The 14,907-nt window shown below is 40.2% G+C and overlaps 1 protein-coding gene and 1 long non-coding RNA gene across 4 annotated transcripts in view; one reads left to right on the forward strand and one right to left on the reverse strand.

Moving 5' to 3' along the window:
* The window catches only part of LOC142151357 (uncharacterized), an 82,333-nt gene extending 74,426 nt beyond the window's left edge, over positions 1–7,907 (reverse strand). The window contains exons 1-4 of the long non-coding RNA XR_012691183.1: positions 7,549–7,907; positions 7,290–7,373; positions 6,227–6,276; positions 3,825–3,913 (exon numbers count right to left, since the gene is read on the reverse strand). This is a non-coding gene — a long non-coding RNA (uncharacterized LOC142151357). The remainder of the gene's footprint in view (positions 1–3,824; positions 3,914–6,226; positions 6,277–7,289; positions 7,374–7,548) is intronic.
* ADGRL1 (adhesion G protein-coupled receptor L1) overlaps positions 1–12,992 on the forward strand; it is a 207,798-nt gene extending 194,806 nt beyond the window's left edge. For 2 of the 3 annotated variants that reach the window (XM_075206898.1, XM_075206899.1), the window contains exons 17-22: positions 587–678; positions 803–971; positions 2,229–2,436; positions 2,542–2,667; positions 7,384–7,401; positions 9,079–12,992. In XM_075206898.1, coding sequence (XP_075062999.1) covers positions 587–678; positions 803–971; positions 2,229–2,436; positions 2,542–2,667; positions 7,384–7,401; positions 9,079–9,773 — 1,308 coding nt within the window. In that variant the 3' untranslated portion in view covers positions 9,774–12,992. The remainder of the gene's footprint in view (positions 1–586; positions 679–802; positions 972–2,228; positions 2,437–2,541; positions 2,668–7,383; positions 7,402–9,078) is intronic. The other variant, XM_075206900.1, reaches the window with a different exon arrangement.
* The last annotated feature ends 1,915 nt before the right edge of the window (positions 12,993–14,907 follow it).

Consider the following 14,907-nt stretch of genomic DNA (forward strand, 5'->3'; position numbering starts at 1 on the left):
CTAATGTACTATAGACAATTTATCTAGTACATTATAGAAAATGATAGTTAGAAACCCATTGGTTGCTATGGGCAACTCCTCCACTTTTCATTTTCTTAGCTGTAAAATCTGCATCTTAGCGTGTCAAACTGGACCTTAAGCCCTGAAAGATCACAGAGTATAACACAATATATATGGAATTTCTTTGAGATTTCAAAGGTTTTTTTGAGGTTGAAAAGGAAAAAATGTAGTTCATTTTACAAGTTCCAAAGCAATGACATTGAAATTGACCTCGGTTATGTTCCTAGTGATTTCATGTCCTTCATACTTGTTCTGTGACAAAGTGACTATTTCCATGGAATGTAGAGGAGATGTACACTGTGATATGAGCCCTGTATACAGTAGTCCAGCTCTGGACAGATGGGTGCACACAAAAACATCCTCTTAGGGTTATGTTTATGTGGACTGAAAGTGTATTTTAATTTCCTTCATCTTCACATTCTTTCCCTTCCCACTAAAGATCACATGTACATGCTACACATTAATGTTCCCTTACACACATATATATCCCCTACCCTCTCAGACTAAATATCTTCTCTCTCTGTAGGTGAACCTGCTTATCCTCCTGGTCACTCTCCACAAGATGCTTCGCTCCTCCTCTGTCCTGAAGCCAGACTCCAGCCGCTTGGAGAACATAAAGTAATTGTTCTCAATGACTTAATCTCAGCTCTTTAACCACACTGTTTCCCCTTCAACCCTCACCCTTACCCCCTACTTCTATATTATGTTTCATTATGAACACGTCTGTTTTTATTTTGCTCAGGTCTTGGGCCCTGGGAGCAGTTACCCTCCTTTTCCTGCTTGGTCTCACTTGGGCATTCGGCCTCTTGTTCATTAACAAAGAGTCTCTGGTCCTGGCGTATCTCTTTACTACCTTCAACGCTTTGCAGGGCTTGTTCATATTCATCTTCCACTGTGCTCTCCAGAAGAAGGTTAGCATTCAAAGCATAACATCGGTAACATGGGGCTTGCGGGGAGCCTCACAAATAACATGGGTCCCAGCAGAAGGCCACACCACTGCAATTATGCCCTGTAGAAGCCTTCAAAACACCTACACAAGAAAGTCACTGACCTGCGTACACCTCTTCTTGTCCTGTGGAGCTTCACAACACAAAGTGGTGCCCTGTTAGGACACGGCACAACACCAGAGAGCACTGGCACACAATACATGTTCTTGATAACATCCTACAGACAAAATGAGGCAAAGTCTGCTGTATGTTTGAGTTGCTGTACAAACTCCTCCAGAATGCCACTTCTGTAGGTATAAACAACTCCTGCTTTGTGTTTGCTTCAAATACATCATAAGCTCTGTACAGTTGGAAGTGTTTTCAGTGACTCCCTGCAGAAACCTCTCTATATTCTCTTACTGAAGCTCCACATTTTCTCTTCCTTACCACTCCCCGGAGGCTACCTCTATACAATGCATTGTGTCATTACGCTATCTATGTATTGTAGATGAACTTACCCCACTGGTTGTACTTCTTAATCACTGATATCGATACTAATCAACATTTATTAGCTAAAAATGGAATCACTTAACCTCCATAGGCCAAATTTCCAGCAGCAGCTATACTGGGCATTTGGGTGGCCCTAAAAGGACAACAATGTCCAATAACAATGTAATACAAAACTATATCATCATTTCCGGACTTCAAACTAAATACAGTTGGAAGATAACTAATATCGATCTCTGTGTGCTGTCATCCAGCCACACTGACAGGCTTCAGTTACACCAGAGGTTATCTGTCTGCTTTGTCCAATTTGTCTATGTACGTGTTTGGTGAATTGGACATTGAGTCCATACGAATGGGCTGTGAGTGGCTGGTGTTATTCTGCAAGAGATCATTGTTGCCACAAAAACTGGGGGATGCAGCAATATCTAGAAAAACTAACATATCTAGCAAAACAATAATATTTATTACGTCCAAAATGATTTGCTAAATCGTAATCAGGAGATTTTAATTTACTTTTGATTGTTGTTCCCTTTTAAACTTTACTTGTCACCGTTTTGTTGGAGAACCAATATTCAGTCTACCAGTTCATTATAAACGAATGATGTCACTAAGGCGCGAGGCACAATATGCTCAGTGACGTCATTAGTTCCTAGTCGATTAGTAGGGGGCTTTTTTGTGAATATTGGTCCAGCTTACATTATATTATATAAACGTTTGCATGTGCTGTTCCTGCAGGTACATAAGGAATATAGTAAATGTCTGAGACACTCGTACTGTTGCGTGAGAGGCCCAGGAGCAGAACATGGAACCTTGAAATCTACGGTCAACAGCCGATATTACACACAGAGCCGGATCCGCAGGATGTGGAACGACACCGTCAGGAAACAGACGGAATCCTCCTTCATCGCAGGAGACCTCAACAGCACACCAACTCTTAACAGGGGTGCGTACCTACAACTGATAGCGTCTTATATCTTTTAATAGAGGGTTTGTATTATAAAAAGCACCATGACTCCCAACAACCTAACTCTTGTTTACTGTCCCCAAGGCACTATGGGTAACCACTTACTGACGAATCCCGTGCTACAAAGTCGTGTAGGCACCAGCCCATATAACACTCTGATTACCGAGTCTGTGGGTTTCAGTCCATCCTCCCCAGGATACAACGCCACTGGTGAGACAGATTATATGATGTCTATTTGGCTAGGTTCATCTACATGTCAGCTAGAATATTTAAAGGACCGCTAAAACAAGTCTCACATGTGTAAGCCACTAATGAAATGCATAATATTGATGTAAAAGTTTCTACACCTCGACAGAACTTGAGATATTTCACATAGTATTTACATTTGCTAAGCAGCTAGGTGTGAGGTGTTGTTCTCCGTTGTCAGTCTAATGTACTCAGACCACCTGTGGTGTTCTTTAATGTGATTACTGACAGAAGTCTGCTGTGTGTAGCAAAATATCTACCTTAAATGATGTTCTAATAATATCCAAAACTATTCACATATATATTTGTGAACGGTTTTCATAACTCTTCTATAAAAGCTAGCTTGCATTTTAGGTCTGGTCACTTAAACTACAACCCCAGAAATGGAAGCATTATGTTAGCCACAACAGGAAATATGTACGGGGTAATGCACACCATAATGCAAATGACATAGATATTAGAAGTCTGTAACTAGAGATGCGTGGAATTGTGGCACATTTTTGTGCGAATTGATTTTTGCGGAGGTTTGAAGTTCTGACAATAGAACCTTCAAATCCCTCTTTTACTTTGCAGTTATTGTTGTATTTGTAAATTAGCATTTTGCAGAATTCAAAATTCAGAGCAAGGCAAATATTTAGCTGTACAGTTTTGAAAATTGTGTTCATCTCTATCTGTAACCAGTGGGAAGTGGTGTGTATACTGTGGTATGCCATACCAACACTTGTACTGTGTGGTTGGAAAACTATTAAATTCCATTGACTTACATTCTCCATACCGCCACTTCTAAATTTCCACTTCGACGACTGTCTGTAGTTACACAAAAGAGTAAACTGAGTGCTTTTACTCATGTTGGAGAAACCCAATGTGACTTCAAATATACAGTATAATTTACAGTAGGGGGTGCATTAGCCCTTAAGAATACATGTTTTCTTAATAAACACTGCAGTCTGAGACATCAGAACTCATTATGTAAATCAATATATATGTATATCATACATATATATGCATCACTTGTGTAAAACATGGGTATAAAAACACGTTGCCTTTGCTATATAGTGTTAATTGCAAAGTGAGCTTCTACCTACACATGTATCATACCGTTTCCGGAACAGTACATTTACCTTATATAAGCAGCTTTCTTCTGCCGTATACATAGAGAGAGGCTGTAGCTAAGCAAGAACAGTCACCCTCTTCAAAATAATGCACAGCCCTGCAGAAAATACACAGTGATGATATAAATAAAGCATTTATATAATGATACAAGTAATCATAATACGGACAGGAAGAGTTTGGTGCAATAAATTTAATGAGAAGGAGAATGGCAGCGGCAGTGGAGGGAAAGACTGGGGTCATTCTAACTGTAATTTAGTATCTACTACCGGTATATAAATGCCTAGTGGCGTGTGTGAAAAAAAAAAAAAAACAAGCTGCAGCGCCACCTGCTGGGCAGAGTTATACACTGACCTATATATTTCTTGAAGGAGAAGTGACAGTTGGGAGTGGTTGGTGGTTGCCGGGGGTGACAGTGGGGAGTTTTTAACACCTTAAGTAGCTTGATGAAGGATGTAGCGATGAAGATGAAGGATGAGGTGATGGAGAAAAATGATGAGGTGGTGACATGTGGACAAAACCACGTTAAAAAAGGGCGCTTGCATCGGGAAGTAACGCTCTTCCCCTGAGGAGGCCTGGGCTAGGCCCAAATGCATGACAAGAACCTTTTTAACACCTTAAGTAGCTTGATTTGACTAGAATGCATGAGTATCATGCACGGGTTAACTTGTACTTTATATGTTTGTTTATTTATTTGCTCCAAATTAAATAGAAACCCCTTTACCAGAATAACTCCAAACATGCTGAATAAATGATCTCATATGTGTACAAATAACGATCTGAAAATAAATGTAAGTAAGGGCACTGCTGGGATAGACAATTGCTAAGAAGCATGCACATTTTATTTTATATCTGTAATTTACAACATGATCCCCATACCACTAGCATGGATTATGAGCGCCATTCCACAGACTATAAAGATGAACATAAAAGATAAATAATAGATTAGAGTAAGAATTCTTCATGATATTTGTTGGTATCTTTAAGGCTCACTATGTGAATTGTATCAGACATCGCGCTTTCTATCAGGGTGTCTGTGTCAGTCACATCACAGTGTATCTGTCAACCTGTACCTCGGCTGCTGTCTCTGTATTAGTTGTGTCACTGTACGTCTATACATGTCACTGTGTATGTCCTAAATACAGCATGATTGTCAGTGGCTGAACTTGACCATTGTAAGCATCACAACACAATAATAGTCTTTGGTGCTTTTACATTTGTCTAGTAAGTACAGCAGGCAAAGTTGGAAATGGAAACACATTGACTATCACATAATTAACTACTACCTAGGCTAGTTGCCCACTGCGTTATTTTAAACGCCAGCGACACCGCATGTCAAACACGTTCACATTTGACATGCAGTGGTCAATGAGGGCTTGCGGTCATGGGGGTCAATGGAGTATATTTGCGGAGAACAAAAAGTGAGCAGGCAGAGGCGAGAATACAACTCCACAACACAAGCGCACCAGTCTGCTAGAACAGTCCTTTTACATTTACATGCTTTTACTAGCGTCAACCATTGATATTAAAAGCATGTTTTCTGATGCCAGCGGGTAATGGGCCTTAATCCATACTTGCCAACTTTTTCTCATAGGCTTCAGGGAGATCCCGGGGGAGGTGGGAGTGCGGGAGCAGGGCTTGACGAATTGCATAATTTTGGTCCTGCCCTTAAACAACTGTCAGGTTGCCCTGTTCTCGCGGGAGGTCTCAGAGAAATGCGGGAGTCTCCCGGACATTCCGGTAGAGTAGGTAACTGTGCGTTAAAGAAAAGCAGTTAATGAATCTCTAGAGACTGAAGTGTCTTTTACATTTCTGTCTCCATTACTGAAGTCATGTTGTCTTACCTGTCAGTCTTTGATTAAATCTTGGTCTCCATGAAAATGGCCACCTCCATAGGCATCAATTCACGGACATAGGACACAATTTCTGAACTGTTTCATCATGCCACAGATGGCGAAGCCAACCACGTCTTGTACTGGCTCAGCATCTGCGAGAATGCCAGACTCTTCAGGGAGTGAGGGAGATCACCCCTATTTTAGGGAGTCTCTCTGACATTCAGGAAGAGTTGGCAAGTATGCCTTAATCACATCAGACATGGCCAACAGGAGACTGCAGTCAGAAAATTGAAGGCAGTCATTGTGCGTGGGAGATGGGGGCCAGTTTGAACCAATGTTTCAGAGAATGCAGCCCATCAGTTCACCAGAAAAATTAGTGACATTATTCAGGCACTTTGTGACCAGTATTCATGAGAAATGGGTTCCTGGTCTGCATTCTGCCACTGTTGTGTGTAAGCAACAGATGTTCTTCGATGGGACTCTAAACCACACATACAAGTTCATGCGAAAAATAATCTTGTCATTTTACATTATAAAGCATAAATTGAGCAAAAACGTAAAATAAACCTTATAATTACCTTGTATCTATGGTATGCATTGTTGCCAGAACGTATAGGAATAACTCCTCCTGTAAGGAGAACCATGTTACTTGCCATATTTATTTTCAGGAGAACTTTCACACTTCTTATTCAGCAAAGCTGAACTGTAGTGAGACAGTGCCCCCCAGTGGCCAAGGTGTAATGAAAAATGTTAGAAAACTTGCTGGCATTTGCCAATGCTGTATAATTTGAACAAAGCTTGTACCAAATATAAGAATACCGTTCTTTTAATTATTTATTTTCTACCTCACAACTAGCAAGTGCCTGTTATTCTTAGGCATTTTATTTTAGATCATTCAAATATACAGATAAACCCCAATTTTATGTTTTTTTCAAAGGGGCAGAAAAAAAATGGTTTACTATCCAAAATAGTATAAGTAAGGGTCTGAAGTGACACAAACATCATGCGTAAAAAACAAACATGTAATTTTGCAATTGACCATTGTGTTGTGTGAGTTACAGATTGTTTCAATATGTACACAGTACTTTCCATGAAAAAACAAACTTTTTGCAGTACTAAAGGTTTACCTAATATACCAGTGATGGCTAACATGTGACACTCCAGGTGTTGTGAAACTACAAGCCCCAGCATGCTTTGCCAGTAGATAACTGGCTGATAGCTGGCAAAGCATGCTGGGGCTTGTAGTTTCACAACACCTGGAGTGTCACAGGTTAGCCATCACTGTAATATACTGTACTGAACACTTTCAATAAGAAGTATTATAACCGTTCTGATTGTTGTATCTGGGGACAGTTTGTGGTGTAAAATGCAGGAAATGGTAGTGTGAAGTTAGGGATGGAGGGATGAGAAAAAAGTGTCAAATTAGGGCATCTGCAATGGGAGTTTGATTGTACATACAAGAAATCTTGTGCACATAGGAAAAAAAGCTTCCCCCATAATCCAGATCCATATCTTAGATATACTTGGTTTTGATGGGCTTGGGAAACATTCAGATGTTATGACTAGCTCATTGGTATAAAGTAAACTTTTATTTATGGATTTTCTGGTCATTTAATGTATTATTATTATTATTTTATTTACCTTATCAGCTGTCACCTCTCCTCCTCTTCTTCCATCTAATTTTTGTTCCTGTGTCTCCCTTCCCCCTTCTTTCTTTTCATATCACTGCAAACAGGAAGTTTCAGAGATCCCAGTAAGTATATTTATTTATCTTAACTGTACATATTATTTGTGATCACATTTAAGACTTCTGGTTCAAAACAATGTAACAAAGCTAGGAGCTGGGCATCAGAAATGATGTTGTCTATATAAGATTGTTAGAATGAGTACTGCAAGTTACCTGAACAACTCCTAATACTTGCAGTAGGACTTCTGCCTCAAATTACCTGTTTAAACATCAGAAACACACTGTTACTGCCATTTCACAGATAGGCCATCCACTTAGAAATTGCTCTATACCTTTTACAATCATGACATCTGGTAGTATCATACCACAGGTTGATGTTGTCAAGAAGAGTAGTTTTCAGTTTGTTTGTATAGTGCTCTGTGATTATTTGGATTGGATTTATTAAAAATTAGAGAACACTGATGACTCCTAGGGGGTATATTTATAAATCTGCGGGTTTGAAAAAGTGGAGCTGTTGCCTATTGCAAACAATCAGATTCTAGCTGTCGTTTTGTAGAATGTACTAAATAAATGATAACTAGAATCTGATTGGTTGCTACAGGCAACATCTCCATTTTTTCAAACCCGCAGCTTGATAAATTTACTCCCTAATGGTCTCTCCTGGTTAAAAATAGAGAAAAAATGCGGTGGGTGAGTGGGAGGAGGGAATAAAAGTTTTAATAAAATGACAACAGATTAAATACATATCTCTATATCTATCCCTATAATTCCCTAAGACTTGTTTCAAAAGTACACATATGTTGTCCTTATACTTGGGAGAAAAAAACATATATATTTCAGGGTAATGTTTTGGGCTTACTCTGAATTTATAGACATAGTCCTGAGAAAAATTATGGGAAAACTTTTGTTGTGTTTTTTTTTCTACTTTTTCTACTGTGGTTTTTTTAGTTATCCATTGTTAGGAACACATATTAATATAAAATTAGCTTGGGTCGAAATTAAAAAGTGATTCAGTCAAAAATGACTACTTTACATATTCTCTCTGGTTTTCAAAGCTCAATTATTTTAAGTGGATGTTTTATTTTATGAAGGTCCCTCTTCTATTATGCAGACAATAGCATTGTACCGTTCACAATCCCATTCCTAAATCCTATAGTTTGGGTGTGTTAAAACAAGCCAAAATATCATCAGAAAGAAACTTATTTCCTGCACAAATACAGCCTGTAGCTGTACCAGATTTGTAGCCCAATAATAGATATTTTTGTTGCTGTTGAAAATCTTGCACATAAGATATTGGGCACTCGAGTTGGACTTTTCAGTGCATATAGTGTTGTCATATCTACTATAAATTGAGGGAGAAAAAAAATATATGCTGAGATTAGGGGTCTGATTCATTAAGGAAAGTAAAGCAAAAAATGAGTAACTTTGCACACTGACAAAACCATGTTGCATTAGAGGGGAGCTAAATTTAAAATGTGGGGACAGATTTATAGTTGGGGTAGGGCATGTCCTATATCAACTTTAAATTTCAGAGTAAAAATAAAGCTATGAAGGTTTTTTGAGCTACATGAAAAACAGACAGTATTTTCCTTATGAGCAACATAATAAACTCATTTGCACCTCTTGCATTGCAACATGGTTTTGCCAAGGTTCAAAGTTACTCATTATTTTTGTTTTACTTTCCTTAATGAATCAGGCTCTAGGTGTAGGTCTCACTCATTGTCATTATCATCTTTCTTGCAGAACACACCTTAAGCAGAGATCCGTGTGGCAAGGACCCACTCCCACCCCTTCCACTTAACGGTAACTTCAATAACAGCTACTCTCTCAGAGCTGGAGACTTCCCACCTGATCCTTCTAAACTGGGAGAAGGTGGAGGGCGCCGTAATATTGCAGATGCAGCAGCCTTTGAGAAGATGATCATTTCAGAGCTCGTACATAGCAACCTGCGTGGCAAATCTCATGCAGGGACAACAGACATGGGAGATGAGGAAGTGACATCGGGGGCAATTGGAGAAGGTGGAGAGGTTCCTACACTTGAGATGGAGCGCATGTATAAAGCTTTGGAGGAGCCACTTCTCTTACAAAGAGCTCAGTCAATCCTGTACCAGAGTGATCTGGAGGAGTCTGAAGCTGAAGCTGCCCCTCGTGACTCACCCAATCGTGACTCGCTCTACACAAGCATGACCAACCTCAGAGACTCTCCTTACCCAGATAGCAGCCCTGAACCGGGCCTGCCATCATCTGGGGAAATGCTGCCGTGCCACCAAGGTTTACCCCCACCTACGGGGGTAGATGCCATGTACTTCCCTGGCCGGCTGGGTTCAGTGCCCAGAGGGCAGTTGCAAGCTTTCTACCAGATGCCACAGGGGTTTCTGGGTCTGGAAGGGTCAGTGCCCGAGGGCGACGGGCAGATGCAGCTCATCACCAGCCTCTGAACTTACTCACCCACCCATGGCGCCAACCCCATTACCCCCCTGCAAAAAGAAAAAGATACTGCCTTCCCTCTCCATTTCAGAAGAAAGCAGGGTCAGATGGAAGGAAGGGGTATTTACATAGGGGCTATTTTGGTGGGGCAGATGTGAGAACAAGATACTGCCTGGGACAGCTGGTTTTGAAGAAGGTAAAATAAGGCTTCAGTCTTTTTGGACTTCCTCTTGATTGCTAGTGTCTATTTGCAATTGTTGTACATTGTGTGGGGTACCACTATCAGGTAGGGGTTTGGGTGCCAAAAATATACTTCTTGAAACATAACTGTTTGCCCCAAGAACATCTTTGAGATCCAGGCTTGGTGCTGAGCCCGACAGTATTGTTACAAAGCCAACATAAACACATAATGAAAAGAGACAGACTGGAGTAGTGATTACACTATAATAGTTGTAGACAGCCCAATCGTGTTAGAAATGCCAGGTGTCATTAAATGATGCAAGCAATGAGACTACCTGATGCGGGATTAATCACGAGCCCTCGATATGTGGTGCCAAACAGCCTACGGGTCTTGCTGAGTAATGAGAAAATAGAGGAATGAAATTGCCTAAAATTATGAAATTTACATTCAGAATTTTGTAAGGTCACAGCTTTCCCCCCAAAAAAGTGGCAGATAATGGAAATTGAACAAATGTAAAATATAATACTTATCCATAGAGTGCCACCTTCCATTCAACACTGAACTTCTTCCTTGGGCTTTTGAAACACAGTGGTCCCCACCACCACCTTCTCTCCTCACCCAAACCCCTCAGCCTGCCCCAAAGACAGGGTGGGAGACTTTTGTATCAATTCAGACAAGAAGAGATTGTGGTTCACGTGTGAAATGGAAGAGGAACCTACCAGGGAGATAGTAACTACAACGGGGAAGATGGGACAACAATTTAAAAGTCAAAGGTGGAAATGAACTAACAACTGCCCTGCATATTCTTTATTTAAGCACAAAACACCCCCTGCCTCTTTTACTGAGGAACATTGGAACTTTTACAATGGGGGAAGCGAGTGTCCTTTCCGACTGCTGTAAATAACGAACTTCTAAAAGGGGGAAGGGAGAGATGAGGGGAGATGCCTATACCCTTCCCCGAAACAAATATCGGAGTGCGGAAATGGTCAGTAGGGGGCATTTTTTTATTTATGTGTGTTTGCCTTCTGCAATGTTTCTTTGTATCCAGTATGGGCACTTTGCCATACTCTCTGTCCATTCTACCGCAGGATCATGGGTGATTTTCTTCACCAGTCCCAAAGATTCCACCTTGTGTCTCTAGTTACCTTATAGATTTTTTTTTCCCACCATCTTTGTCTTAATTTATTGTTAATTTGCATGTAGAGATCCATAATTGCATCGGTTCCTTATATTTGATCATCTACCTGCCTGAAAAAAAAAGCAAAAGTTGGTTCTCAATAATGACTGAAAAAGAGGTCATCAGCAATTCATATAACAAAGTTTAAAAGATGTATACTAACAAGCTCTAAGGTCTGAGGATGAGAACGAAGAATAAAATGGATAGTAACACTAAATTATGTCAACATAACACGTACTCCTATAAAATCTGTTAAACAAAAATAGAAATGTACCAGCCCTCTGCTGCTATACGTAGGCCGTGAAGTATAGGGAACAGTGCAATAAGGCATTACATTTGGGGGCGCATTTGTAACAATCATTTTACCGGCCCCCGTGGTGCCTCAATCTGAAGTGAAGGGTGACGTTGGCCATTTTATTCTCACTACAGGTTTTGCTGGGCTTCTGGTTACATTCCTGTGGTTGCTGCACACAGCTAAAGCCAAAACATATATAACAATCATATATTTGCTTTATGTCTGCTCTGTACAGGTCTATACATCTTTAAATGAATAAATATATGAAGTGTAGATATCACCATATTTAAGAGTTTAGGTACAGAGTTGCAGGCCCCAACGTTACAATATGTAGACTTTGTGACTTTTCTCCTTTCTGATCATGAAAATAATGGTGTTATATCCTAAGATAATGTTGTTAAGTTTTTCTCCAGTGCTAAAAATCAGTGTCACGTTGCAGAGTTGCCTTTCCTGCATACAACTGAATCTTACACACTACCATGGTTCAAACAGCAAAAATCCTGCTCTCGTGAGAATCAATTAAGTGACTAAATTAGCATTTTGGTGCATTGGCCGGGAATACATGGTGTTATATGTGGGCAGAGATAAGCGTCACAAGCCACGTGGCCTTACTTGTTTACTAATCACCACCATAAAAATCTGTTTCCAATTAAGCCGCAAATCTCATTCACATTGAGCTGTAACCATGGAGTCACTTCTAGAACCTTTTGTACCAGTGGAGTTTAGAAGCAGTTGTACTACTGCCATAGTGACTAAGTGTGTCCAGCATATATATTTTCTGTACTGTGTAGACGAAAGGACATTCCATTGACTGTCAAGATGGCTTAAGAAAAACTTACTTGCATGTTGCCCCCTGAACAGAATACAGCACTTATATAGACTATTTTTCTCAGCTTTTTATTTCAAAGGCTCTATAAATATAAAATGTTATTTATGAAAAGCCCCTTATGAAATGGGTTTAAAGTACCACTATAGATACTAATGTAAAAACCTCAAACATGGAAGAGAGAAAGTTCCACGGACCACTAAGATAGACACCTCCACAGAGGTAGGCATCTTTTTGACTTTACTGAGAGATTACACTTCTAATGGATGGACTCTAATGAATAGATGTTTTTACGTTGAAGGAATTTCCTTTTGCCACAATAGACAGAGGTGGTATCGGATCAATGAAGAGATAGGAACACGTCTGTGGCACATAATTAAGCTCCATACACACGTGTGTGTCACTTTCTGCTGTGTCGCTGTCTTTTGTTGCCAACCCCAAACCACCCCCGAGTCTGACATGATCGAAAGGGTTAAATACCTCTCCGCCCCCTCCTCCCCTCTCTCTCCCCTTCCTTCATTTTCTTTTTCATATGCCAAAACCAGAAATGGGTCGAACGCCATTCTACAAGCGAACAAAACGAAACAAAAAAAAAAACGTGTAGTACGAAAGACTGAACATGATATCGTACATAGAAAAATTCTACAAAAAAAAAAGGCAGAAAAAAAATTATGATGAAAAAAATAAAAAAAATGAATATCGCAACTTGTGGAGTGAAAGAAACACACCAATAAAAACATTTTGATTTCTGGATGGTTGTCTTTATTGCGTATACAACTCGTAAACATTTTTTTTCTCTCCTTGTTTGGTTTCTGTAATTATAGCAGTAAAGATATTTTCTATAATATCTACTACCTTGTAAGGGTAATATCTTTTTTTCAATGAACATTTTTGTTTATTTGCCGTTAATAAAATTTACTAGCTTTATGTTTTATAACTCTCAAGTAGAACATGTTAAAATTGTATTAAAAATAGTCCACTTATATATCAATCTTCCATATCCCACAGATACAAATTGTGTCAGATAAAAGACCCACCATATTTCAACAGTTCACAAGAGTGGAGGAGAATATACAGAAATGAATATCTGTTTTCACTCTGCCTTAGTGTTTCCTAGGAGGCTTACGCAGTTTACTATCCTCATCTTAGCTCACTCATAAGGGGAATCGTCATGCAGATATTCTACCATGTGCAACACTTTTTTACTACTTCAAAATAGCAAATTTTACTATGGTAAGAGAGATATAGGGGCCTGATTCATCAGGGCACACATACTGGGCGCAATGTGCATTTGTTTTAAAACGCACATAAATTAGGTACCCATACACCCAAATTCAACAAGGAGCAGACCTTAAGATATGTGTGGTGATGAGTTCGGGGGCAGGTCTACTCTGCTCTGCTAGACACAGGACACTGCAGGATACGTCCAATACATAAGTGGAAAATAAATTCTCAAAAAGAACGCACAGAAAGAAAAACAAATTGATCCTGATTGCAAACACATGTATTCGCATACATACTCGGCCGTCATCACTAGTAACCGGCACTTGCACTAGAACTGTAGCTGGAGTGCCTGAAAAACAAGGACGTGAGAGATGCCCAAAGCTTGAATCGGACACTGCTGCATACTCTCGCGATTGGCACGTCCTTTCCCAGTCCCATTCCCTCCCTGAAATTCTAGACTGTAATAATTGTCCTTTTTTATTATTAATTTTTATTTATAGGGCGCCACTAGGTGTCCGCGGCGCCGTACAGGGACAAACGAGATTACAATACGAGGTGAGACAGCACAGAACAGTAAACAATAATCACAGTAACTCAGTGAGCTCAAGACACAGCTAGAGGGGAGGGGAGAGGGGAAGGTCAGCCAGCAACGGCACCTAGGAGGGAGGGCACAGATGAGAGGGAGACCCCCAGGGTGAAGAGAAGGGAGCAAGAGGGGACAGGGGGAAGAGGGTCCTCGAGGAGGAAGGCAGGGTAGCTGGCGAGCTGAGTTAAGTGGTGAAGGAGGAGAGAAAGCCCTGCTCAAAGGAGCGTACAATTTTCTGCTGAAAGATAAATTGAACATGGCTACATTCTGTGGTGTATGGTCCAGTTATGGGCATGCATAGAGTGATCTTGTGGATATAACATAGAAGAGATGACCAATGCAAACCATATTTATTAACAGTCAGTTAAAGTTAATTGTGAAAACACTACAATTTCTTAATCAGTTTAGTATGGGCCATAACAACCTGACAGTTCTGACTTCTAGTTTCCAATATCTGAATCTTCTGGGTACAGCCTTTTCCTGCTCCAGGTCACAGGTTTGTTACTTCGGAGTATAGGGTGGCATCCCATCTTCTGGCTTTCTAATTGGAGACTTTTATCTGCCAGGGGCTGGATAAAAGCCTCCAATTAGAAATGGACTGGTGCGGCCCATTTCCATTTCACACCCGCTGCTCTCAAGGCAACTAACGGGTTGCCTGGAGATGTTATTGCCAATGGCAGCCTATTGATTATGACAAGAGAGTGCCTATAGATGAAAGCACTTAAATGGTGTACATGTGTGCTTCTGTCATCTTACACATACCTGCATGGGTTAAATCCTTCTCCCAGGCCGACCAATGAATATGTCTGGGGAGTGTCCTGGAGTTTGCTTTATATGTGACATCACTTCCTGGCTG

The sequence above is a fragment of the Mixophyes fleayi genome, chromosome 4 (genome assembly GCF_038048845.1).
Source record: "Mixophyes fleayi isolate aMixFle1 chromosome 4, aMixFle1.hap1, whole genome shotgun sequence".
In the NCBI taxonomy this organism is placed as follows: Eukaryota; Metazoa; Chordata; class Amphibia; order Anura; family Limnodynastidae; genus Mixophyes; species Mixophyes fleayi.